Genomic DNA, 26,924 nt, shown 5'->3' on the forward strand with positions numbered 1-26,924 from the left:
AGCCGGCTGAGGGGCAGGGAATGGGCGGGACTCAGTCTCGGGGCGGGGCCGGGGCGGGGCCTAGACACCCCCATCGAGCGGCGCGGAGCGGGCTGGACTGAAGTTTGGGGCGGAGCCAGGGCGGGGCCTAGGCCGGGCAGAGGCGCGCGGGGCGGGGCGTGGGCTGCGGCGCGCTAGCCGAGCGGCCCGCCGAGCCCCGCCGAGGCCCGAGCCCACCCGAGTGCGCCCGAGCCCGCGGCCCCCGCCCGGGGCGATGGAGCCGGAGCCCGGCGGGGCGGCCGCTGCGCTCCTGCGGCAGAAGAGGGCGGCGCTGCGGCGCAGGGGGTGCAGCTTCGAGAGCCCCAGGTACAGCGGTCCGGGAGGGGTGCGGCCGGGAGGGGCGGAAGTGGGGAGCCAGCCACGTGGGGGGTGGCGGTCTGAGGGGACCGAGGGCCGCGAGGCCGCGGCGCGAGGAGGGGTCTCGGCTGGGGTTGAGGGGAATCCGGCAAGGAGCCTGAGCCCCGCGGCCGGGAATCGAGGGGGGGCGGCTGGGCCGCCCGAGTGGCAGGTGCAGGAGGGAGTCGCCTCAGAGAAGAGCCTGACGAGAATCCCAACCCGACGAGACGCCCCCAAAAGCGTCGGTCCCTTGGCCGGCCCCGAGCAAAGCCGTTGGCTCTAGGCAGATTTCGGGCTGTGGAGAATTGCCCTGTCCGCCTCTAGTAAATGCTCAAGGACGAGGTCGGGAAACAGCCCCCCTAACGTCTAAGGGAGGAAGGTCTCCCTCCCCCGCGGGAGTCCCTCTGCGCCGCCCCAGGACCCGGGCCAGCTCCAGCCTCCCCGCCTGGCCCCGCAGGTAAGCGCACCTGCTGCCTCAGCCCCGCCCATCGTGGCCGTTGGCCCCCCGACGTGCCGACCCCCTGACCCGCCGACGCCTTTCCTCTGCCAGGGCTGCCCCGCCCCTCTCGCCCGCGTCCCTGGGGAACTCGCCTGAGGTGTTCGGGTCCTTCTCCCTGGAACCTTGCCCCGCTGACACACCCTCCCCCGCCGGCCTCGGTGGCGCTCCGTCTGCTCGGCTAGATTCCTGCCTCGGAGGGCATCTTCTTACCTTGGGGTGCCTTCTCTCCCGCTCCGACGTCGCCGAAGTGGGCCCTCCCATTTTTCAGCCCCTGGTCACTTCTAGAATACTCTAGCAGCCCTCCCCCCCCCCCACCCCAAACTACACTTTTCTGTCTTTATTCTTCGACCTCTCTCTTTTTAAACAAAAAAATTTCCCCCCGTGGCTGCACCTGGTGTTAGTTGCGACAAGCAGGATCTTCTGTCTTTAGTTGTAGCATGTTGGAATCTAGTCCCCGGACCAGGGATCGAACCCCCGGTGCCCTTGTATTGGCAGCATGGAGTCTTAGCTACTGGACCACCAGGGAAGTCCCTCTTCCACCTCTTGAATCCACATCCTCGCTGTCTCCTGGAAGGGCCTTACCACACCGCCCACTGCCCTTCCCATGCCCTTACCCCGTCCCCACTCCTAGGAGTTCTCCATGCCCCAGGGCCGCCATCAGGGCTGGGGCAGAGGCAAGGGAGAAAGAAAGGAAGTGGGACTCTGGCCCTCACTGTGGCAGAAAAGCTAGGATAAAGAAACAAACAGGACCCTGAATATGAGATGCCAGGCTCTTGGGCACCTCACCTCACGCTTGGTGCTCCCACAATACCGGATAAGAGTGTCAACCTCCTGAGAACAGGGGCTGTAGCTGTTCACTGCTTTGTTGTCAGAGCCTGGCTCAAGCCTAGCCCATCACAGACGATTACTATCTGTTGAATAAATAAATGCCTGACCAGCTGGTGATTCTTCCCTTATGCTGTGCTGTCTCTCATCTGTGCCTTGACTCATACCATGCTCTTAGAATAAATAGTCTTTTCTTTAGTCTTTGGGTAATGCCTTCCCCGCCTCCTCTGGGAAGTCTTCCCTGAACCCCAGGCTGAGCCCTGTGCTGTCTCAGCAGTCTACACATTGATCTGCTGCTCCACACATCACTGTGGATAATTACCAGGATAGTACCTCTCCCTGAGCGCCAGGCAGGTATGGTTTTTGCCCTTCTGATGCTTACACTCTTGTTGGAGCACGAAGGATGGGAAGTGTACCAAGAAATGAGGCTGAAGAGATGAGTCAAAAGCTGGATCCAGGCCTGCGGTAGAATGTTTGGAGCAGCTCTGTCCGATAGAACTTTCTGTGATGATGGAGGCATTCTATAACCTGTGCAGTCTGATTTCGTGGCCACTGGCCACCTGTGGCCATTGAGCACTTGAAATATGGCTAATTCAACTAAGGAAATGAATTTGAAATTTTATTTCACTTTAAATCTCCTTTGCCCATGGGATTTCCCAGGCAAGAATACAGGAGTGGGCTGCCATTTCCTTCTCCAGGGGATCTTCCCGACCCAGGGATTGAACCTGGGTCTCCCGCATTGCAGGCAGATTCTTTACCATCTGAACCACCAGGGAGTCCATTTAAATAGCCACCTATGACTAATGTTTCCAATGTTGGACAGCACTGGTTTAGAAAATTTCTCTCTTCCTCTGGAGTCTCACCTTTACCCCTCCTTTGTCTTCATGACCTTGTACCTGAAAGACTAAATGACTTCACAGCCTCCAGAGGTTTTTCCCTCTATTTAACACTCCATGATATTATCATATAAACTTTAGAAATAATGATTACCATTTTTCTGATTATAAAAATAATTTGTTTGTTGGAGGACAATGTATTTAAGCCATGCTTTATTATTGTACATGCAGTTTATTATCAGTTTTTCACTTGTACTAAAGACACATTGAATTCACATGCATTTGTCTGTGTGTGAGTCTGTAAGAGGTTATCATCTTCAGAGAAATTCATAGCAGTGATGGAGATTATTGGACCCAAGAAAATGAACATTTTAAAGGCTTTGAAACATAAGGCCAAAATGCTGGAAAGTTGTGGCAGTTTACAGTTCTCCCAAGAGCATATAAACATGCCTGTTTTTTTTTCATCTTCAAATGCTAGGTGTTATTTATAAGGCATCATTATTTATAAATATTTGCCAAAGTGGTATCTTCTTTTAACTTGAATTCCCACATTTAGTAGTGAGGTGAAACTTTTTTCTCACATTAACTCATAATCTGTATTTTTTTTTCAAATGAAACACATATCATGCACATTGTCCATTTTTCCTTGGGAATATTTATCCTTTCCTATTGAAGTACTTTTTATTTATTAAGGGAATTAATTTTTTGGTCAAATATGTAGCAAGTATTTTTACCGTTCATTATTTGCCTTCTAACTTTCTTTACAATGTTTTTAGACAGACTATTATTTTTTTAAGTTTAGTCAAATCTATTAACTTATTCATCCTGTTTATTCTTAGTTACCAAAGGCTTCCCTGCATTAAAACAGTTAAAGGTTCATCTACAATTTCTCCAGCTGCTTTTATTGCTCTAAGAAAAAATTACCTCTTTAATGAGAAAAACAACTATAGTATATTAATGCATATATATGGAATCTAGAAAAATGGTATTGATAAAACCTATTTGCAGGGAAGGAATGGGGAAATGGCAACCCACTCCAGTATTCTTGCCTGCAGAATCCCCGTGGACAGAGGAGCCTGGCAGGCTACAGTCTATGGGGTCGCAAGAGTCAGACATGACTTAGTGACTAAACCACCACCAATGGGGACGCAGATGTAGAGAACAGACTTGTGAACACAGTGAGGGAGGGAGAGAGGAGGACGAATGGAGAAAGCATCAACATAAATACACTCTCAGGTGTAAGATGAACAGCTGGTGAGAAGTTGCTGTGTAGCACAGGGAGCCCAGCCTGGCGCTGTGCAATGATGACCTGGAGGGATGGGATGGCGGGGGGAGGCTAGGGAGGGAGGGGTATACTGTATGACTATGGCTGATTCGCATGGCTGGACGGCAGGTACCAACACAACACTAAAAATTTTAAAAACAAACAAACAAAAATTACCTCTTTAATGCAATAATCCAAATCATCTCACTTTTAAGTGAGACTGTGAAGAGCAGTCTTGTACTGGACTGACATCGTGGACTTCAGGGCCAACAGAAGAATCACCTGTGAAACATCTTACCAAACAGGGTGTGTTGCAAGTTAGCCTTCCCTACTCCAAAGTCCTCTACTACTTCTCATTTCCTGTTGTGTCAAGTTTAAATGCCGATGCCTCGTGTTTAGGGCCTTTCAGAATCTGGTTTAACCGTATTTACTCATTCATCTTGGTGACATCATGCAAAAAAGGCATTACTTTCAAGATGGCAGCTGTCTTTGCTGACTCTTCCATATCAGTGTCAATAACTGGTGGGCAGACACAGCTCATAATGGATATAAAGGAGTGAGGAGGGGCCCAGGCGTGAGGGCTCCAAGCAGGTGGCAGTGAGGAAGACTAGCTGGGAAACCCGGTGCTGCGAAGCCGCTTGCCCTAGATGTGTTTGTCCTCATTTGGTAGGAAGGCTTATCAGGCAGTGTTCAAGACAAGGACTTGGGAGCCACACAGACCCAGGTTCAGGTTTCTAACGTCTCACTTGTTTTGTGTGTGACCTTGGACAAGTTGCTTAACCCCTCTGAACCTCGGTTAACTCAATTGTGTAATGACAGTTAACATCACTCTCACAATATTGATGTGAGCTTTAAGTGAACTGATTTATGCAAAGTGCTAAAAACAGTGTCTGGCACAAAGCATGACTAAATCATAACTGTTATGGACAAAAATGATTAACATCTACGTGAAAATTCTCAACCTTTTCCTTCCCATGCCTCATTAAAATTCTTGCTTTGCCTGTTCAGTTTTTCCTCCTCCCCTGACCTCAGACCAAGGTCCTGCCCAGCACTTTTGCAGTTTTTGAAGCAGTAAATTTAGGAAGAGAGGGACTGAGGCAAAGGACAGTAGGTCCACAGGACACTGGTTCAGTTCAGTTCAGTCGCTCAGTCGTGTCTGACACTGGTTAGGACTGCCTGAATAAAAATCTTTAGGAAGTGTTGACCAGTCAGAGGTACAGAAACACCTACTTTGTCTGAGGGTGGCTAATAGGTTTCCCTATGGTTTTTGTTGCTCTAAGTTATATTTTAAGAAATACGTCTGTTATCTTTTGTGACTTAGTGATGAACCTGAGTTATTTTAAAGTACTCCTCTGTTGCTGAGCTGTGTCATTTTGGTTGCAACATTGCGTGGAGCCAAACCACACATGAACCAAAGCGTTAACAGGGTCGTGCAGTAGGACTGGATTTGCAGCGTCAATCCTCAAGATCAGAGAATCTCAACACTGAACAGAACTTCAGACATCCCTTGGGTCACCCTCTCAAATAGTGGTTCTCAAAAGTGTGGTCCCTGGACCAGCAGCATCAACATTATCTGGGAATTTGTTAGAAATGCAAGTTCCCAAGCTCAGCCCCGAATTTTCTCAGTCAGAATCTCTGGGAATGGAGGCTTAGGAAACTGTTTGAGAATCAGTGCTCTCAAGTCTGATATCACGGTTCTCAAACCAGACATATATGAGAATCACCAGGAAGGATTCTTTTCTTTTTTAAAAGAAAAATCATTTATTTATTGACTGTGCTGGACCTTTGTTGCTGGGCACTGACTTTCTCTAGTTGTGGTGGGTGGGGGGTACTCTCTAGTCGAGTTGCACAAGCGTGTCATTCTGGGGCTTCTCTTGTGAAGCACAGGCTCTAGAGCATGGGCTCACTAGCTGTGATGCACAGGCTTAGCTGCTCTGTAGCATGTGGAATCTTCACCTTGAACCAGTGTCACCTGCAGGTGGATACTTAACCCCTGGACCATCAGGGAAGCCCAGGTTCAGTTCAGTTCAGTCACTCAGTCATGTCCGACTCTTTGCAACCCCTGGACTACAACACCTCCTTGTCCATCACCAGCTCCCGGAGTTTACCCAAATTCATGTCCATTGAGTCAGTGATGCCATTCAACCATCTCATCCTCTGTCATCCCCTTCTCCTCCCACCTTTAATCTTTCCCACCATCAAGAAAGTCTTTTCCAGTGAGTCAGTTCTTTGCATCAGGTGGCCAAAGTATTGAAGTTTCAGCTTCAACATCAGTCATTTCAATGAACACTCAGGACTGATCTCCTTTAGGATGGACTGGTTGGATCTCCTTGCAGTCCAAGGAACTCTCAAGAGTCTTCTCCAACAGCACAGTTCAAAAGCATCAATTCTTCGGCACTCAGCTTTCTTTATAGTCCAACTCTCACATCCATACATGACTACTGGAAAAACCATGGCCTTGACTAGACGGACCTTTGTTGGCAAAGTAATGTCTCTGCTTTTTAATATGCTATCTAGGTTGGTCATAACTTTCCTTCCAAGGAGTAAGCATCTTTTAACTTCATGGCTGCAGTCACCATCTGCAGTGATTTTGAGCCCCCAAAAATGAAATCTGTCACTGTTTCCACTGTTTCCCCATCTATTTGCCATGAAGTGATGGGGCTGGATGCCATGATCTTAGTTTTCTGAATGTTGAGCTTTAAGCCAACTTTTTCACTCCCCTCTTTCACTTTCATCAAGAAGTTCTTTAGTTCTTCTTCACTTTCTGCCATAAGGGTGGTGTCCTCTGCATATCTGAGGTTATTGATATTTCTCCTGGCAATCTTGATTCCAGCTTGTGATTCTTCCAGCCCAGCGTTTCTCATGATGTACTCTGCATATAAGTTAAATACGCATGGTGACAATATACAGCCTGACGTACTCCTTTTCCTATTTGGAACCAGTCTGTTGTTCCATGTCCAGTTCTAACTGTTGCTTCCTGACCTGCATACAGATTTCTCAAGAGGCAGGTCAGGTGGTCTGGTATTCCCATCTCTTTCAGAATTTTCCACAGTTTATTGTGATCTACACAGTCAAAGGCTTTGGCATAGTGAATAAAGCAGAAATAGATGTTTTTCTGGAACTCTCTTGCTTTCTCGATGATCTAGCAGATGTTGGCAATTTGATCTCTGGTTCCTCTGCCTTTTCTAAATCCAGCTTGAACATCTGGAAGTTCACAGTTCACGTATTGTTGAAGCCTAGCTTCGAGAATTTTGAGCATTATTTTACTAGTGTGTGAGATGAGAGCAGTTGTGTGGTAATTTGAGCATTCTTTGGTATTGCCTTTCTTTGGGATTGGAGTGAAAACTGACCTTTTCCAGTCCTTTGGCCACTGCTGAGTTTTCCAAATTTGCTGGCATATTGAGTGCAGCACATTCACAGCATCATCTCTCAGGGTATGAAATAGCTCAACTGGAATTCCATCGCCTCCACTAGCTTTGTTTGTAGTGATGCTTCCTAAGGCCCACTTGACTTCACATTCTAGGATGTCTGGCTCTAGGTGAGTGATCACATCATCATGATTATCTGGGTCCTGAAAATCTTTTCTGTATAGTTCTTCTGTGTATTCTTGCCACCTCTTCTTAATATCTTCTGCTTCTGTCAGGTCCATACCATTTCTGTCCTTTATTATGCCCATCTTTGCATGAAATGGTCCTTTGGTATCTCTAATTTTCTTGAACAGACCTCTAGTCTTTCCCATTCTATTGTTTTCCTCTATTTCTTTGCATTGATCACTGAGAAAGGCTTTCTTATCTCTCCTTACTATTCTTTGGAACTCTGCATTCAAATGGGTATATCTTTCCTTTTCTCCTTTGCTTTTCGCTTCTCTTCTTTTCACAGCTATTTGTAAGGCCTCCTCAGGCAGCCATTTTGCTCTTTTGCATTTCTTTTCCTTGGAGATTGTCTTGATCCCTGTCTCCTGTACAATGTCACGGACTTCTGTCCATAGTTCATCAGGCACTCTGTCTTCAGATCTAGTCCCTTAAATATATTTCTCACTTTCACTGTATAATCGTAAGGGATTTGATTTAGGTCATACCTGAATGGTCTAGTGGTTTTCCCTACTTTCTTCAATTTAAGTCTGAATTTGGCAGTAAGGAGTTCATGATCTGAGCCACAGTCCACTCCCGGTCTTGTTTTTGCTGACTGTATAGAGAGGGCTTCTTAACACAGTTTCCTGCCCCTCCCCCATCCTTCCTTGAGATTCTGATTCTCTGGGTGAGGGTGGATCTGTGGATGGATTTGTAACAAGCTCACAAGTAATGCCCGTATTGCTGGTCCAAGGACATATTTAAAAACCACTCTTCTAGGATAATAACAGAAATCTTTTCTACAGAAACCCTTGTAGCTGGTCATCCAACTTTTGCTTGTTACATCTAAGATCAGGGAGCCCACAACTGCATTTGTTATTGGGCAGCTCTATTATCTTTCCCTAATAGTGAAGTCAAAGCTTGCCTCCCTATACTTACCACCCATCATTTTATATTAATAATTCTGCTTTCATTGTCACTTGCAGTAGCAATGCCTATGGCCCTGATACCAGGTGAAAACTGGTGGCTTGGACTGTGGTCAAGTGATTCGTACTCCTGGCATCTCAGTTATAATCACCATTGAACAGTTGTCCTTCAGCTACAGACAGGACTGGTAATACATCACACTTTTTCCAATTAGTGCCTTAGCACTTGTTCAGATTATTTTGAGATTATCAAAGGCTATGAATGGTAAGCAGAGGAGAATCATCAGCTCATTAAACTGCAAAATGCTGGGGAAGACCAAACTTTAAAAAGTGAAAGTGTTAGTTGCTCAATAGGGTCCGATTCTTTGTGACCCCATGGACTGTAGCCTGCAAGACTCTTCTGTCCATGGGATTTTACATACAAGAATAATGGAGTGGGTTGTCATTCCGTTCTCTAGAGGGTCTTCCCAACCCAGGGATTGAGCCCATGTCTTTTGCATCTCCTGCACTAGCAGGCATATTCTTTACCACTGGCACCACTTGGGAAGCCCAGACCAAGCTTTAGGAAAAAATAGAACCAGGTACTCATATAATGTTATCAGGAGTCTTTTTTCATTTTCTGGATTGACTTGATTCTCAAAGTCTTTCCTCCTGGAGACAAAGAAATGAACGATTCCAGGCTTACTTTCTATCAATGAACAATCCCAGCAGAAAGATATTATAAGACCTCCTTCTCAATGGTTCTAGAACACGCCCCAGGCTTTACATTCATTGGATCTCTTGGGTACACTGTGCTCATCTGTGAACCAATCATTTTGACCAGAGGAGATAAAACATGCTAATTGGCTGGGCCTGGGTCATGTGCCCAAGCCAGAACTGGGCAGGGGGGGGGTGGGGGGTTAGATCACTTCACAGAGACTAGGAAGAAGTGATTGCCCAAAGGAAGAACCACAGTGCTATCATCAGAAGAAGGGGAATGGATACTGGATGGGCATCCCCCTCCAAAAGAAAAGTGCAATTAAATTTGGGAAGCTTTCCAAATTACAGATTCCCAGATGTCACCCTAGAGTCACCGAATGGGGATTTCTGCATTTTTTAAATACTCATTGTAAAAGACTACCTTAGTTGAGTGGTTAAATTATGCTTACTAAGTTTAGCCACAGTGAGAGAAGAGCCCTACATAGACAGAAGATTCTGAATTACAAATAGAAAACATATTTTTCACTTTCCCAAATACTGCTTCCTACAGAGTGACTTCCTTATTAGTAATGCAAAGAGCCCACGCCTTGTGAGAACAAATTTGATGCCAAGACAAATGCTTTCTTATTCCTGAAGATGGCTTTCTAGGCCAAGACAGAATCAGAAAAGAACAATTATCCATTATGCATTTGCTTGCCTCCTTTTCTTCTTCCTTATGTTTCTCCTGACTCTTAGATTTTTTTTTTTTAATTGTTCAGGAAAACTTTTTTTTCCAGGTAGTTTTATAAACAAGCATTTTAATGTGGGTTGTTTTCACAGCCTTTGTTCCTCTATACTATGTCATTATTCTTTTTGTTTATGTCAGCCCCTTAAGTATTTAATCACAAATAAATCTGCCACTGTCAATTTTCTTTTGGAAAAACAGCAGTCTTCCTGGGAAAGGCTATTAAGAGCTGTCTTGTATAGGGTTGACATAATGAGCTCTTAGGGCCAACAGATGAAAATTAATTTTCATATTATGTCTGTTCCCCTAAGAGAAGGGAAAAAACAACTTTTATTATTCACTAAAGAGTTTAAGTTAATATAAACCAGCTTCCTTTCTTGGAGGATAACAATAGTCAAATTAGTTTTGCTTTGGAGGGAGGGTTAATGTGAGAAATTATATTTGGTTGTCTGGTTTCCAGAGCTGAAGATCTGAACAGAGATGAAGTCTGACAAACAGTGCAATAGGAAAATTAGGAGATTTGGCCTGTACAGTGAAGCTCACTGCTGGTTTTCCTAGGGAAAAAAACTTCTAAAGCAGCACGCAAGTTTAGAGATGTTTTAAAATATAAACCACACATCTGGTTGTCTCTAGAGCCAGGATCTTAGAGGACAGGAAGCAAATATGAGTTAGCAATGAGGTGTGACTGCCCAAGGAGGCGTACGTAGAAGGCTGTTTGCTGTAGGATTGCTCGTAAAAGTGGGGGGAAAAAAAGAAAATCCATCAGGAATGTTTCAGTACAATACTAATCATCTGTTAAAAAGATTGATACCGATCTGCATTCTGACTTGGAAAGATAACTAGGATGTTCATGGTTATTGAGTGAAAAGGAATAAAAGTGCCTTCTAGTAATAGTAAGTATATAAAATTACATATGGAATTTAAAATTTTCTAGTAGCCAGATTTTACTTGTGTTTATTTATGGCTGCACTGGGTTTTTTGTTGCTGTGCAAGGACTTTCTCTGGTTATGGCAAGCAGGGGCTCTTTGTTGCAGTGTGTGGTCTTCTCACTGCGGTGTCTTCTCTTGTTGTGGAGCACGGACTCTAGGTTCAAAGGCTTCAGTAGTTGTGGCTCGAGGGCTTCATTGCTCCTCAGTATGCAGAGTCTTCAGAGAAGGCAATGGCACCCCACTCCAGTACTCTTTCCTGGAAAATCCCATGGATGGAGAAGCCTGGTGGGCTGCAGTCCTTGGGGTCGCCAAGAGTTGGACACGACTGAAGCGACTTAGCAGCAGCAGCAGCAGCATACAGAATCTTCCTGGACCAGGGATTGAATTTATGTCCCCCGCCTTGGCAGGCAGACTCTTATCTACTATACCACCGGGGAAGTCCAGTAGTAGCCATATTTTAAAAGGTAAAAAAATAATAATAAAATTAATTTCAGTAACTTATTTGATTTAACTCAATATACCCCAGATATTATCATTTTAACATATACTCATTATTAAAAGGAGAAGGAAATGGCAACCCACTCCAGTATTCTTGCGTGGAGAATCCCAGGGATTCTTAATTATTAAAAATAATTAAGGTAATTTCCTTCTCTTTTCAGTACTGTGTTTGAAATCTGGTGTGCATTTTATGCTTCAGCATTTTAGATCAGAGCCGCCACATTTTAAGTGCTCAAGAGCCATGTGCATGCCTTATTGGACAGTGTAGATGTGGACCCTCAGGTAGGAAGGGTTCGAAAGAATGCATAAAGGTTTTTATTTTGTTCTTTAATGTGACTATGAATCACAGTGAAATAGGGAAAGGTAAAAACATTGTGAGAAAAATGTGTGGAATACCAGGAGATTTTAGGAAAAGGGAATCAGTAAACGAACTTTATTAGTGAGAAGGATGACTCTGATTTGATGGACTTAGTTTAACTGTTCATATAAGTCCCAAATAAAAGTTAGATTTTGAGACTTATATGTGAAACCACCATGTAGCATGGATACATGATCTAATTTAATTTGGGGGAGGGAGGAAATTAGTGTAAAACAGTTTTAAAACACAGAAAGAGGTTATGATTTTTCTGTGTCAAATGTTGCTGCTGGGGCATCCAATGAAGAGCCAAAAATTGACCATTGGCTTAGCATCATGTGGGTCACAGGTGGCCTTTGACAAGAACTGCTTCTTTAGAACAATGAGGATAAAAGTCGCACTGGACTGGCTTCAAGAGACAATGAAAGGACAGAACTGGAAACAATGAACCCAGTCAGCTCTTTGCAGGGCCAGAGGGGGTGTGAATTGAAAACTGTTTGTTTTTTTGTTTTGGTGTGTTCTGCTTTTGTTTAATAAAGATATTTATGTCTGGTGGGAATGATCCAGTAAAGAAAAAAAGATTTCAGTTGCGGGGTGGGGGGGGGGGTGTTTTACTTGAAAAAGAGAAAATTCACAGAGGACATAATAACTGCCCTCTCACATTTGAAAGAATGTAATATGTATGGATGTGAGAATTGGATTATAAAGAAAGCTGAGCACCAAAGAACTGATGCTTTTGAACTGTGGTGTTGGAGAAGACTCTTGAGAGTCCCTTGGACTGCAAGGAGGTCCAGCTAGTCCATCCTAAAGGAGATCAGTCCTGGGTGTTCATTGGAAGGACTGATGTTGAAGCTAAAGCTCCAATACTTTGACCACCTGATTCGAAGAGCTGACTCATTGGAAAAGACCCTGATGCTGGGAAAGATTGAGGGCAGAAGGAGAAGGGGACGACAGAGGATGAGATGGTTGGATAGCATGACCGACTCGATGGACATGAGTTTGGGTAAGCTCCGCGAGTTGGTGATGGACAGGGAGGCCTGGCGTGCTGCGGTTCACGGGGTCGCGGCGAGTCAGACACGACTGAGCGACTGAACTGACTGGACTGAATATGAACAAGGAATGAGCCCTCTCTGCGCATGACCCCAGGGTAGACCTAAAATCACAGCGGGCACAAGGGGTGATAAGACAGACTGGACACTGTACACGAGGCCAGCGGCCAGTGCGCCCTAAACTATCATGATGACCTTGAGAAGCGTAACGTTTTTCTTGTGGAGACATTAAACCATCTGTACGTTAGCCTGTCTGTGTGCTCAGTTGCTTCAGCCATTTCCAACTCTTTGCAACCCCGTGGACTGTAGCCCACCAGGCTCCTCTGTCCATGGAATTCTCCAGGCAAGAATAATGGGTTGCCATTCCCTTCTCCAGGGGATCTTCCTGACCCAGGGATGGAACTTTCCTTTCATGTCTCCTGCATTGGCAGGTGGGTTCTTTATCACTAGTGACGCCTGGGGAGCCTGGGAAGCAAGCCCATAGGTTATACTGGTATTTCTCAACTCTTCTGTGATTTCGGTACACTTCTGGATACAACAGTTTTTGGTGACACGCCTGGAAAAAGCTGAAGACAACATAAAGCAGGTTGGGAGTAGTGATCACAGAGTCATTGCTCCAGCCTAGCGGTGACCTTGGAAGCATCCACAATTAGCGTGTGTTCTTTCAATTACCCCTTTAGCACCTCTTTGCTGATTGGAGCAGAAGGACCTAGTGCTGTGAGCAAGCTCTCTTTTAAACTCTCAAGGCCAAAGGCCTGTGTTTTCCCTTCAGAGTACACAGTCTCTTTTTCTCGCCCACTGGAGATTATACCACTGCTCCCACCTGAAGACTGTGCATACTCTGCACTCTGCACAGGGTCACATGAACTATTAAGCTCAAAACCCAGTGAGACAGACATCACTATATAAGGCCTATTGGTCAGTAATCTGTTGCAGACAACAGAACCCATTCCATCTGGTAGAAGCAGAATGAGATTTAATAGCAATACAGGAAATTAAGTGCTTACAGACTTGTTGGCAGGGCCGGAGAGTAGACTCTAGTTTGAGCTCCCAGGCACAACTCCTGTCCCCAGAACCACTGTGCTCCACGATCATCAGGGAGGCTGCCACTACATAACAATAGCTAATCCATGAAGAAGCAGCTGCCACTGAAGCCAGCAGCAGAATCAACTTGGCTTTGATCCCCAAAGCTGCCTCTGCTCCCTCAGAAAGCCAGAGAATCAAGACACTGCTGACTCCAGGACCACAACAGCTCTGTCATGATCTCCCAAAGCAAGCTGGTGCCCTGTGTCCTCTCCCTTCATCTGCCCAGCTCCGTTCCCAATCAGTCTCTCATGAGTGCCTCTGATTTAGAGTGTGGACTCTAAATCACATCCAGAACCCTAAACTGCCAAGCAGGTTAGGAAATTACATCTCAGCCTTCCAAGTTTTGCAAGTTGTTCTGAAGTATCTGCCACCGATAGCATCTTTCTTCAATCACAGCAAACATAAATAAGACACACTGATCCAAAGTTGGTTAGCATACACTGGTGTGCTGTGGCGTAGCTGGCACGCCAATCTTGGAGCTGTCTTAGTGGCGAGGAGGTAAAACTGGGAAATTAAGCCTCAGATGACTTTCCAACCGTTAAATGTCAGTGATTCCATAGTTTTAATACAAATGAAAGCTAGGACATAAATTCCTGTCTCACATTTTATGACCAGAGAGAAAAGTGCCTTTAGAAGTGCTGCCAGGCATTAAGCCTTTCCTAGCATCAATGCCATACATCAGGCCTGGTTGATGCCTGGCAGATGGATTGCTTTTGCTCCCTGCACTGGTCACAGTCCTCACGGACCAGCTGCCTGTCAGAGATGGATAAAGAAATAGAGCAGGTCCCACAGCGCTCTGACTGGGGCCACCAGTGACCTCATTCAAAAAGAGCCAAAACAGCCATGTGAAGTCTCTCTATTCCAAATGAACTCGTTCCATGTGTTTTTACGACATTTTCACATAGCCACATATTCATTCAACATGTATTTTTTGAGCCCTTCTCTGTGCTAGGCACTCAGGGTACACCATGAACAAGGCAGATGAGGCCCTGTTCTCATGGAGCTAACATTTAGTGGGGGGCGGGGTGGGAAGTAGACAGGGTACCAGTATCTGGGATGACTCTCAGGGTACTGAGAGCTGCAGAGGAGGAAAGTGGCAGGATGTGGAGTGACTGTGTGGGAGGAGGCAGTTTCCTTCAAGGTAGAAGTCTCCTTGCTGCCCCCAGCTCTTTGGGGGTTACTGCTCCTGTGGCTGCTGAGCCAGCTCAGACCCCAGAAGTTGATCATGGTTTTCCGATAAGCAAGAATGAAGACTTGTGCTTGGTTTAAGGTTGTTTTCAACCAACAATCTGAATGGGAAATAAGATACAAGATCAAGAACGTAAGGGAAGGACCTCCCGGGCAGTCCAGTGGGTAAGATGTGAGTGAGGCAGTTTCAATCTTTGGTCCGATGCCTGGTCAGAGAGCTAAGATCCTGTTGCTTCCTGGCCAAAAACCCAGAACATGAAACAGAAACAATATTGTAACAAATTCAATAAAGACTTTAAAAATGACCCAGATCAAAAAAAGAAAAAAAAAAAAACATAAATAAAATAGAACCCAAAGGAGTATGTGTGGCTTCCAGAAGTTTCCCATGTTCCTTGTGGAATTATGGGTGCAGCTCAGGGATCCATGCAACCTGCACCAAGGGAGCTGTCAGCCCTGTGGAAGGAGCCAGAACTGAGACCCTGTTATCTTGTGTGCCATGTTGCTGCCTTCAGGGGTCCACTCCCAGTGTATGAGACAGCACTCGTGCCACAGTTGTGTTGGATGGCATCATTGACTCAATGGGTATGAGTTTGAGCAAGATCCGGGAGATGGTGAAGGGAAGCCTGGCAGGCTGCAGTCCATGGGGTCACAAAGAGTCGGACACAACTGAGCGACTGAACAGCAACAGCAATCCCTTTAGACTCATGACACAGATGCTTGAGTCGTCCTGAGGGCTTGGGGGCCACAGAGGAGAAGACTGTGAACTGTGTGCATCTGAGGACCATCCCCAGTCCAAGAAGAAAGCACACACATACACAGCCCCTGTGCAGGAGATTTGCTCCCAGGCGCCCTCATTTCCTCCCCTTCAGGCCCACTCCCCTCCCAGAAAGCACCTCCACACTGTGAATCAATCCTTTTCCTGCCACAGTCTGGGATTTTTATCCTAGAACCTTGAAAAGTCTGTCTATGGTATTATCTGATCTTTTGTTTTGAGTTCTTACTGTCTCACTTTTTTTTTTTTTTGAGAAAACCAAGCTATTGTTATGTTTCCTTTGATTTCTATTTTTTAAAAAATCTTCTCATCTATACTCTCATCTGTCTTTTGTGAACCTCTTTTCACAGGTCCTGTGCTAGTTTTTTCCTGCATGTTCATCTTGGGTAGAAGCACCTCTGTCTGGGTCTGCATATACCTACTGATGATATGGGTAGATTAACCTTGACCTCTGCTTCTCTGAGTGATGGTGAATCTTCTCTTTAGAGGTGGTGCTGGAGGTCTGGCCTTGATATTTCTTGGGAAGTGGGAAGGGGACAGAGGCAGTGGGGACATGCTGTCTAGTTTTACTCTCTCCCCACCCTGTCCTCCTGACTGCAGAGTCCCCTGTGCCTGTGGTACATGTGACCCCATGGCAGGTCTCCCCTTGAATGTTCAGCTCCCCATCCCCTACCCACTTCAGGGCAAATAGGCTCCTTCAAAGAGGGCCTAGGTCAGTGGGGTTCCCCGTTATTCACGGGCCTTCTTTTAGTGGGCTCAAATGTACTTGGGTAATATCTTTTGAGAGGTTCAGATGGCTCTTAAGATATACTCTTCCTTCTCTCCTTCAGCCTTTCCTCAGATTAGGCCACCACTTCTTGTTAGAAAGCTGGGGCCATGGAAAAGAAAAAAGAACAAACACCTTCTGCCCAGCGCTGCTCATGCTTCCGGGCCTCATTTCTCCAGATCGGGCACTGTGGGCCTTTAGAATGTTCTTGCCGTACAGCAGATCTTCAGGATCATAGCATGGAGTTTCTTCATTCTCTTGTTCCCGTAGGTTTTCTTCTGTGTACTGGGTTATTTTTGCTTATTTCCATGGGTTCCAAGGAGTTATGCAGATGAGCACTTCCTCTGCCATCTTTCCAAGAAGTTCTTCCTCTGCTGAACATTTTAAATAGTGAGACAAGAAAAATAAAATAAGTCAGAAGATTAAGAGGGATGTACATTTTTTTAAATTAGAATGTTAAGACTAGAAAAGATAACAGAAATGAGGAAAAGGATTAAAATTAACAGTGATGAGACAGCATCTGAACAGTTAGAAAATGAAGCTAAAGAATTAGATGAGAGTATAAAAAAAAGAACTCAAAAACTCAAAGAGTAAAGTTAGGCAAAAAGACAAAATTAAACAGTGGAAAGGTTTAAAAGAACTAGCATTTAAGTGTTTCTAAACATAATTTTAAAGATGAAAGGGATAATCAATAACATGCTAAAACAATGAAACAATCTTAGTATTTAAAGATTAAAAGAATATAATCAACATATGAGGTTATTTCCTTCTGTAATGTTCCATGTTAAAGATGAATCTGTATTTACTGATTTACAAAGATATCCAAGACTGGATTAGAGAGAAGAGCAAGTTACAGAGCGCTATTATAGTCTCAGTACATATGGCACATAAAAGTTGCAAATATGTAGACAGAGGAGTGATGGGAATCATACCAAACTGAACTGGGAGAGGTAAGGGATTGGAAGTGGGGGTGTCATGCACACCATCAGATCCCCTCACCATTTGTGGAATCTTCTCCCCTCCCCTCTTCAGTGCACTTTTGCCCTGACACCCACACCTGGGTGGCCACTCTTCCTAGGTGTGCCACCCTCGCGCTTACTGCAGCTGCTCTGCCCACCTGTGCAGAGAGCACTGTGTGCCTGGAGTTTACAGCCCCCGCCCCGCGACCCAGGGCCCTCAGCTCCTCGTCGCAGGTGGGACAGCTCTGATGCATAACTGACCTCAAGCAGATTGCAAAGCCAGCTCTGTATGTGATTTTACATTTTCTAGTAGCCACATTAAAATCCATACACTTTATCTTCAACATGTTGTCAGCGTAAAAATTATTGAGAATTTCTGCATCCCTTTTTATTTGTACTAAGTCTTCAAAGTCCAGTGTGTGTTTTACACACATATGTCTTGCTTTCCCTGCCTGCATTTCCTTGCTCGGTAGTCACATGTGGCATGATGCTACCACGTGGGACAGCCCGGCTCCACTTGAGTTGAAGCTGTTCCTTCATAGGACTTTGCCTGACAATGAAACCTCACCTCCCTGTCCGGCTTCCTTCACTTGCTTATCAGTTTCTTATAGGAGCGCACTCTTTCCTTTTTTAAAAAAAACTTGCATAATTGAGAAAGGAACATTTTCTTAATAAATCTTTTGCATACAACTGTTATTTTTGTAATTTAGAAAAATCTATAGAGGGTTCAAAGAAAAACTGTGCCTCTCACCCAGAACCCTGCTTCATTATTTGTTTGTTTATTGCTAAGGCAGCTGTAACCCCTAGGACTCTGGGTTTTGGAAGACTTGAGGTACCAGTGAGTAAAGAATAACTGACAACAAACATACCAGAACCTTCCCTCCTTGCCATTTGTCATACGTGGAAGGCTTGAGCCTTTCATGTCTGTCGAGTTGCTTCCAAGATAAGTGGCCTGTAGCCAGCTAGGGTAAGATTATCCAGCAGTCTGGGTCAGGTATGCAGCTTGTGTTCTCAGACCCAGACAAGGTGATGGGGGGAGCTGGGTCATCACTTATAAACCTGGCAAGAGTGACCTTTTTTTCTTTTGCAACACGCCTGCAGCCTATAATTGGTACCACTGTAGCAGCTTGGGAGTGGGCAGTGCCCATCTGGCTCCAAACACCCAGGCTGTGTGGAGTCACTTCTCTTGGCATCTAAACCCTGTAGCAGGATGGGGGCTCCCTGTCAGAGGCCTCTTCCTCACTAATAAGACCACCAAGTCTCTTGTCTTTTGCCTCATCACTGCGTTTATTGAGAAGACAGTATAAAGAGTCCCTTTTGACATGCGTTAGCTAAGATTGATTTTTATTTTCCAAGTAGTTGGATTTTCTTTGTTTATTTGTGTGTCACTTGAGGTAGAGATGGGGGAAGAATGCTGTTGATTGGCTCAGAAAATAATTCCAATCAGAATAAGCAGGATGCCTACATTTCCTAACAAAGCTGCCCTCTTTTGTCCCAGAATCACCTTCCCATGTTCCTCACTGTGTCACTGGAGAAAGAAACAGGCTTGTTTCAGCAATGTATTTCTCAGTTTCTCAATTAGCATAAACCATCCATTTGCTAATTCAACAAGTGGTTACTGCTTACTTCCTCTATGCCATTACTCTTGAAATGTGAGTTTGGTCCTTTTGTCTACAGCATTGTTGCCAGTATAGGCTCTTTTTGGCTGTTTTAATTGCAAGCTGGGAGATAAACCAGGCACTCCTGGACTAAACACTGATGGCCATGAGGTCCATTCTCTGCAGGTACTCCGGATCAAGCTTTCCCTTCCTCAGCGGATGCTGCCTTTTTCTAAATAAGTCTGTGATGATTCACATACTCACCATCCTCCTTGTACCTTCGACTCCAGTGCCTGGAGAGTCATCTCTAAGGGCTGTGATAGGATTTGGATGGTTCTGCAGCTGTGATGTCACAGTGTGCAGTAAGGGTATGGTGCAGTCTTGGTGGGGCACCTGGATCTTGGGAGTGTCTTGTCTTCACCCCTTATTACTGATGGGCTGGCCCCCAGGGAGGAGTGGCCAGAACAGGCCAGCACTGGGCCCATGTTCTTCTCTGTTCTCAGTGCCTCTCCCAACCCCTCTGCTTCAGTACAGCACTGCAGCCTCCAGGCCCACTGATGGAGCCTCTGACAAAAGGATCCTGCGGGAGTCAGATGGCACAGACCCTTCTGTGGAAAGCCAAGTCCTCTCTGTCCTTTGGCATCCAGCCCCTGCAGACGTGGCCAACAAAAGACCCTGAAGTAGAGGCCCAGGTCAACCTGTAAGTAAGTAAAAGAAGCATCATCTCAGTTGGGGCTCATGCTCACTCTAACTTGAAATCCCCTAACGCTCAGAAAGAAAATTACCTTTGGGGGGAAGAGTATGGAGGGAGAGGGGAGTGGATATTTGATTGGGAGATTTCATTTCTGTTTCTTAATGGTGCCTTATATGTATTTATCTATTTACTTAGCCATGTTCATTGAGCACCTACGCTGGCCAGGCCTTGTGTCAGGCATAGCAGGCAAAATAGATTCAGCTCCTGTTCTCAGGCGATTTATAGCTCATAGAACAGATAGCCATGAATCAAATAATCACACAAATAAATTGTGACAAGTGCAATGAAATGTGGTACCTTGATTCAATAAACATTTACAGGATGTCCTCAGTGTGCCAGCAACATACTCAGGATATAAAGAAATAAGATATCGCCTCACCTGTGGATATCAAATAGTATCTAGAAGGAAAATAACTGGAAAATTCCAATTATTATTCAGAAGAAATGATAATAATAACTATGTTATAACTAATATATTAATAGATTCTAGGTCCCAGAGGGTGGCAACTATGTTTTCTTATTACATTTACTCCTGAGTCCCCAGGGTTTTGTTAGGGTGTACGGTATTTGATGGATGAATGAATAAGTAATGAATGAAGAAGAGGATACTACAACACAGGGGTGCTTAGCTTTCCAGGGGAATCAAAGGCAACTAGCTGCAACAATATGATTGCCTTAAGAACAAGAGATGCTTCATTGATTCCATGCAACAAAAATTATCAATGCTTACTGTACCTGGTGCTTTTGCGAGCCTAAATTCCATCGAGGGTCATGGATCAGAATCACCTATCAGGCGTAAGCAACAGCGGATGCCTGAGGCCAACCCCAGAGATTCTGATCCAGAGACAGCCTTTCCAGGAAGGCAGACAAGCAACCAAATATTAATAACTCCAATGCCACTAGAAAAAGGAGCGTGTAGAAAGTGCTACAGGAGGAAGGAATCTGCTGGAGGACAGGGAGGAAAACCAAAAGCAGTCACACTTAGCCAGGCAGGATGACTGTCAGCCAGGCAGGAAAAGGAAAGAAAGCCACTTGAAACAGAGGAACCTGAAGAGCAAAGGCTCGGATCCGTGGAAGTGGGTCCCAGCAGTGTTGACGGGCATTAAACTAGTGGTTCTCAAACCAGTGGTTCTGCAACCCTGGCTGCACAAAGTCATCCTGGGAGCTACGAAACAGAAAGCCGGCACATTCTGCCCAAGATTCCCAAGTCAGCGTGGGACACCAATATTTTATACAGCTCCCTAGGGAATGCTCATATGCAGCAAATGTTGAGAAATGTTAAATGTAAACCACACATAAATAAATACAAATAGCTATGAAGCACCTTATATGCCTAGCTAAAGTGAAAGTGAAAGTCGCTCAGTCATGTCTGACTCTTTGCAGCCCCATGGACTGTAGTCCATGGAACTTTCCAGGCCACAATACTGGAGTGGGTAGCCTTTCCCTCCTCCAGAGTATCTTCCCAACCCAGGTTTCGAACTCAGGTCTCCCACATTGCAGGCAGATTCTTTACCAGCAGAGCCACGAGGGAAGACCAAGAAGACTGCAGTGGGTAGCCTATCCCTTCTCCAGCAGATCTTCCTGACCCAGGAATTGAACTGGGGTCTCCTGCATTGCAGATGGATTCTTTACCAACTGAGCTATCAGGGAAGCCCTGGGGGGTATACATTTTTAAATCTCAGGCAATGGGGAGCCATTGATAGCTTGCATGATTTTAAGCGATAAAGCAGTTTGAAATAGACAAGGTTCACAGGGTTTGGATAAATTAAGGATTGCTAGTTCTGCAGTGGGTTCTTCCAGGAAATCAGAGAAGTCTGGAGTCACTGCTGGCTTTTCAGAGCTGCCGCCATGCTTCCCACAGTCCACTTTCCCTAAATCCACTTATAAGAATGAGGGAAATGAATGTCTCCTTGACCGTAAACTGAAATCTAAAATTTCAGTGAACGTTGACTGAAATGCTCCTGTTTCTTGGGAGGCGGCTGATAACTAGCGTCCAGGCAGGCCCAGCGCACTACGCTGGAGAGCAAGGAAACCTGGGCTTCATCAGCCAAAGGTGAGATGGAGGGGATGCCGCTCCTCCTTCCTCCCAAGCTCCAGGCCAGAGTCACAAACCTCAAAGTGAACCCTGCAGCGGGCGCTGCTTCTGTCTATACTACAAGCCCCACAGTACACCGCGCGGATGACGTAGTCAAAGGGGCGAGCAGAGCTGCCGGGCAGCCTATGAGGCGTAGCGGCCGCAGCCTTCCGGGACCTATTGGTGAAGATGTTTAGGGGTGGGACCAGGTCCTGGTGATTGGCGGCCGCAGGGCTAGCGAAACTGAGGCGGGAACGGGGAGGGCGGGGTTTGGCTGTACCCCAGGTTCAGGGGCGTTAGGGCTGGACTCACTGGGAGCCAGATGTTGGGTTTTCTGGAAAACGGACTAGAGAGATGTGTCTTTAAGAATTGCTGCCATTCTGCGGGCCTTTCATTCACTAACTCATTCATTCAACAAATTTACTGGCTACCTCTGCCAGGCACTTGTGCAGACATACCAAATAAGTTTTCTCTTTGGTCTTCACCAAGAAATCCGACGAGGTAACTACTGCTGGCTCCATCTTACAGATGAGGAAGCTGAGGTCCAAAAGAGTTGGAAACACGTGTCCAGGACACTGCTCTGTAAGTGATAGAGCAGAGATTTGCACTGTCTAGTCCCAGTGCCAGTCTCCTAACCTCAGCTGGGCAAGTAAGAGCAAAGTGTTTATGGCATGTCAGTGTCCACAGGGTGGCTTCCTTCTGTGGAGTGAAGAATACAGCAGCACCTCACTGCGCATCAAGAAAGCTGACCAAGCACAAAGTTGGGCCTTATATGAGGTACCATGGTCATACAAGGCCTGCTCTCGCCAGAAAAGGATTCGGATATCTTTGTTCTTGTTCACTCTCTTCAGTCGTGTTGGACTCTTTCCAAACCCATGGATGTAGCACACCAGGCTTTCCTGTCCTTCACTATCTCCTGGAATTGGCTCAAATTCATTCATGTCCACTGAGTCGATGATGCCATCCAACCATCTCACTCTCTGTCGTCCCCTTCTCTTGCCCCAAGTCTTTCCAGAGAGGGAAAGCATCAGGGTCTTTTACAATGAATTGGCTCTTCACATCAGTTGGCCAAAGTATTGGAGCTTCAGCTTCAGTATCAGTCCTTCCAGTGAATATTCAGGACCGATTTCCTTTAGGATTGACTGGTTTGATCTCCTTGCAGTCCAAGGGACTCTCAAGAGTCTTCTCCAACACAATTCAAAAGCATCAATTCTTTGGCACTCAGCCTTCTAAATGGCCCAATATTCACATCTGTACATGAGTACCAGAAAAACCATAGCTTTGACTATATGGACCTTTGTCAGCAAACTGATGTCTCTGCTTTTTAATATATTGTCTAGGTTTATCATAGCTTTTCTTCCAAGGAGCAAGTGTCTTTTAATTTCATGGCTGCAACACCATCCACAGTGATTTTGTATATGTGCTGCCGAAGCGAGCACAATCCACAGTGATTTTGAAGCCCAAGAAAATAAAGTCTCTCATTGTTTCCATTTTTCCTACATCTATTTGCCATGAAGTGATGGGACTGGATGCCATGATCTTACTTTTTTGAATGTTGAGTTTTAAGCCAACTTTTCCACTCTCTTCTTTCACCTTCATCAAAAGGCTCTTTAGTTCCTCTTTACTTTCTGCCATTAGGGTAGTGTCATCTGCATATCTGAGGTTATTGATATTTCTCCCTGCAGTCTTGATTCCAATTTGTGCTTCATCCAGCCTGGCATTTCACATGATATACTCTGCATATAAGTTAAATAAGCAGGGTGGCAATATATTGCCTTGACATAGTCCTTTCCCAATTTGGAACTAGTCCATTGTTCCATGTCCGGTTGTAACTGTTGCTTCTTGACCTGCATAGAGGTTTCTCAGGAGATATGTAAGGTGAATTTTCCAGTTTGTTGTGATCCACACAGTCAAAGGCTTTAGCATAGTCAATGAAGCAGAAGTAGATGTTTTTCTGGAATTCTCTTGCTTTTTCTGTGATCCAGCGGATGTTGGCAATTTGATCTCTGGTTCCTCTGCCTTATCTAAATCCAGCTTGTACATCTAGAAGTTCTCGGTTCATGTATTATTGAAGCTACCTTGAAGGATTTTGAACATTACCCTGCTAGCATGTGAAATGAGTACAGTTGTAGAGTACATTCTTTGGCATTGCTTTTCTTTGGGATTGGAACAAAAACTTGACCTTTTCTAGTCCTGTGGCCACTGCTGAATTTCCCAAATTTGTTGGCATATTGAGTGTAGCATTTTCTCAGCATCATCTTTTAGGATTTGAAATAGCTCAGCTGGAATTCCATCACCTCCACTAGCTTTGTTCGTAGTGATGCTTCCTAAGGCCCACTTGACTTCACACTCCAGGATTTCTGGCTCTAGGTGAGTGATCACAAATCAACTTACTGAGCACCTGTGTGCTGCACTGGGCCTTGTTGTAGGCACTGGGCATGCAGAGGGAACATCTTCTTCCAGATTAAGCTGGGGCTTGTGGAAATGCTGTTACCTAGGGCAGTCCAGGGAGATTTCTCAGCAGAGGGACTACCTAAAGGATGGGAACTTTACTAGGCAGAGGTGAGGGGAGCATTTCCAGACAGAGGAGACCATCTGTGTAAAGGCCAGCAGCATTAAAGCACTCTAGATTTGAGGGGAGCCACAAATAGTCTGGTCTGGCTGGTGCTTCCTGGGGAATGGTGAGCAGTGAGCCTGGGATGGCAGACAGAAGCCAAGTCACTGGGCAGTAGGGGGCTTAACCTCCTCCCTAGGAAGTTTGGTCTTGACTCTCTTAGCTAGAGCAGAGCATGATCAGATTTTCATACTGTAACGATTACTGGTATCAGTGGGCAGATAAATTGCAGAAGAATAAAGCTGGCAACAGGGAGACCTATCAGAGTGGCCGGGTAGGAGATATTAAATGTTCTGATGAGTGTCAGGAACAATGGGATTGGGTTAAGGAATAATTAAGAGGAAAGTTAGAGTGGACCTGGTAAATGCATGGGTGATGAGGTGAGGAAGTGACCCTCAGAGTTTTGACTCTGGCAGCTGAGTAACGGTCTTGCCCTTAAAGAGAGGGTCTTGAGATGAGGCAGCACAAAATCTGAGGCAGAATGAGTCAGAGATCATTAGATACTGCTGTTGGGGCTAAGGAGGGATATAATTACATCTTTGGAGGCAGGAAGTTCTTAGAAGAGTCTTCTTAGAGTAAAGTGAAGTGGATCTTGAAAAAGGAGGAGAACCTTCCTTCTTTTCTTTTTCTTGCATAGATTTTAATCAGCAGAGGTAGGAGAAGGGTGTTCTGGATGGCCAGATCCTGATTTGCCACTTGTATGGTGAAGTAGTAGGAAGTCTGGAAAGTCAGACGGGGGGACATGTTGTGAAAGGTGTTGTACTTAATCCCAAGACAGTGGGACACTGAGTGATTTTTGAGACAGACCAGTGATGGTTTGGGCTCTGATTTTTAAGTTAATTTCACTGATGTGTGCAGTGAGTAGGCCAAAAAACCAACTAAGAGATGAACTACAGAGGGGCTTGTTTATTGTAAGTAACAGAAACCCATCTCAAAATAATTTAGGCATAAAAGGAGAATGTGTAGGTTCATGTGACCAAACTAAGGAAAGGGACAGATCGTGCCTCAGGGTCAACTGGATCCAGGGACAGTCAGTCCACACCCTCAAGCTCCCACTCCTTAGCCCTGCTTCTTTATACCTGTTGACCTCCGTGTCTCCTACCATCCATGAGTTGGATGGATGACTGCAATCCAGTGACTGCGATCTTGGGTAGCATGGGGTATGTTCTCAGACTTGCAACTCGAGAGGGCAAATCTTCCCCATTGACATATGTATGAAAGTGAAAGTGTTAGTCACTCAGTCATGTCCGACTGTTTGTGACCCCATGGACTGTAGCCCCCCAGGCTCCTCTGTCAATGGAATTCCCCAGGCAAGGATCCTAGAGTGGGTTCCCATTGCCTTCTCCAGGTGATCTTCCCTACTCAGGGATAGAACCCCGGTTTCCTGCATTGTAGGCAGATTCTTTACCATCTGAGCCACCAGGAAAGCCCTGGTGTATACCTATGGCTGATTCGTGTTGCTGTATGGCATGTTGTATGTATGCTGATTCATGTTGATGTATACATGTTGATATATGGCAGAAACCAACACAATATTGTAAAGCAATTATCCTTCAATTAAAACTAAATTAATTAAAAAAATATTTTCCCATCAGTTAGAGGAACCCTGGGAAAGGACTTGAGTTTCCCAGCCTGGGTTACATTTCCATTCCTAGTTCTGGGGTAATGTCTGTTACCGGGGGCAGAGGAGGCAGTTCTTGCTTCTCTGGTGAGCAGTGGGAGGGCTCAGGAAGTAGAAAAAACATAATTTGGAGGGGTCAGAGAAGCCAGAGGGGCAGTTTCAAAAAGGAGAGTGCTCTCTGACCAATCACAAAAATAACTTAGGAAGTTTTTTCAAAAATATGGATCGTGGAACTGATTAAATTAGAATCCTTAGTGGTGGGACCCAGGCCTGGGGCTGAAGGTGTTGAATGTAACAGAAAGTTTGAAGATCAAAACAAATATCTTCTGTTGAGTTTGATGATTTGAAAAGCCATGGGGCTCCTCTGAGAAAGTGGTTTCAGCTGCGAAGGGAGGGCAGAAGGCACACAAGGAGTCTCTTTGCATTCTCATGCCTCCTCATTCATAACCTCATTTCAGGGCTGTGTCCGACCCTACAAGAAGCAAAGTCAGTCAGTTTAGTTGCTCAGTTGTGTCTGACTCTTTGCGACCCATGGACTGCAGCACGCCAGGCTTCCCTGTCCGTCACCAACTCCTGGAGCTTTCTCAGACTCATGTCCATTGAGTCGGTGATGCCATCCAACCATCTCATCCTCTGTTGTCCCCTTCTCCTCCTTCTTTCAATCTTTCCCAGCATCAGGTTCTTTTCCAGTGAGTTCTTCTCATTAGGTGGCCAGAGTATTGGAGCTTCAGCATCAGTTCTTCCAATGAATATTCAGGATTGATTTCCTTTAGAATTGACCTGTTTGATCTCCTTGTAGTCCAAGAGACTCTTAAGAGTCTTCTCCAACACCACAGTTCAAAAGCATCAATTCTTGGGTGCTCAGCTTTCTTTATGGTCCAACTCAAATCCGTACATAGACGCACACGCCTCTCACAGGCCGGATGCTTCTCACTGGTTGGATG

The 26,924-nt window shown here is 45.5% G+C and overlaps 1 protein-coding gene across 3 annotated transcripts in view; it reads left to right on the plus strand.

Annotated features, from left to right (window-relative positions):
* Positions 1-165: 165 nt before the first annotated feature.
* The window catches only part of GARNL3 (GTPase activating Rap/RanGAP domain like 3), a 159,070-nt gene continuing 132,311 nt past the window's right edge, over positions 166-26,924 (plus strand). The window contains exons 1-2 of one of the 3 annotated variants that reach the window (XM_043469599.1): positions 166-345; positions 19,447-19,617. In XM_043469599.1, the coding sequence (XP_043325534.1) occupies positions 254-345; positions 19,447-19,617 (263 nt within the window). In that variant the 5' untranslated portion in view covers positions 166-253. The remainder of the gene's footprint in view (positions 346-19,446; positions 19,618-26,924) is intronic. The other 2 variants (XM_043469600.1, XM_043469601.1) reach the window with 2 other exon arrangements.

Source organism: Cervus canadensis, chromosome 5 (assembly GCF_019320065.1).
Source record: "Cervus canadensis isolate Bull #8, Minnesota chromosome 5, ASM1932006v1, whole genome shotgun sequence".
Taxonomy (NCBI): domain Eukaryota; kingdom Metazoa; phylum Chordata; class Mammalia; order Artiodactyla; family Cervidae; genus Cervus; species Cervus canadensis.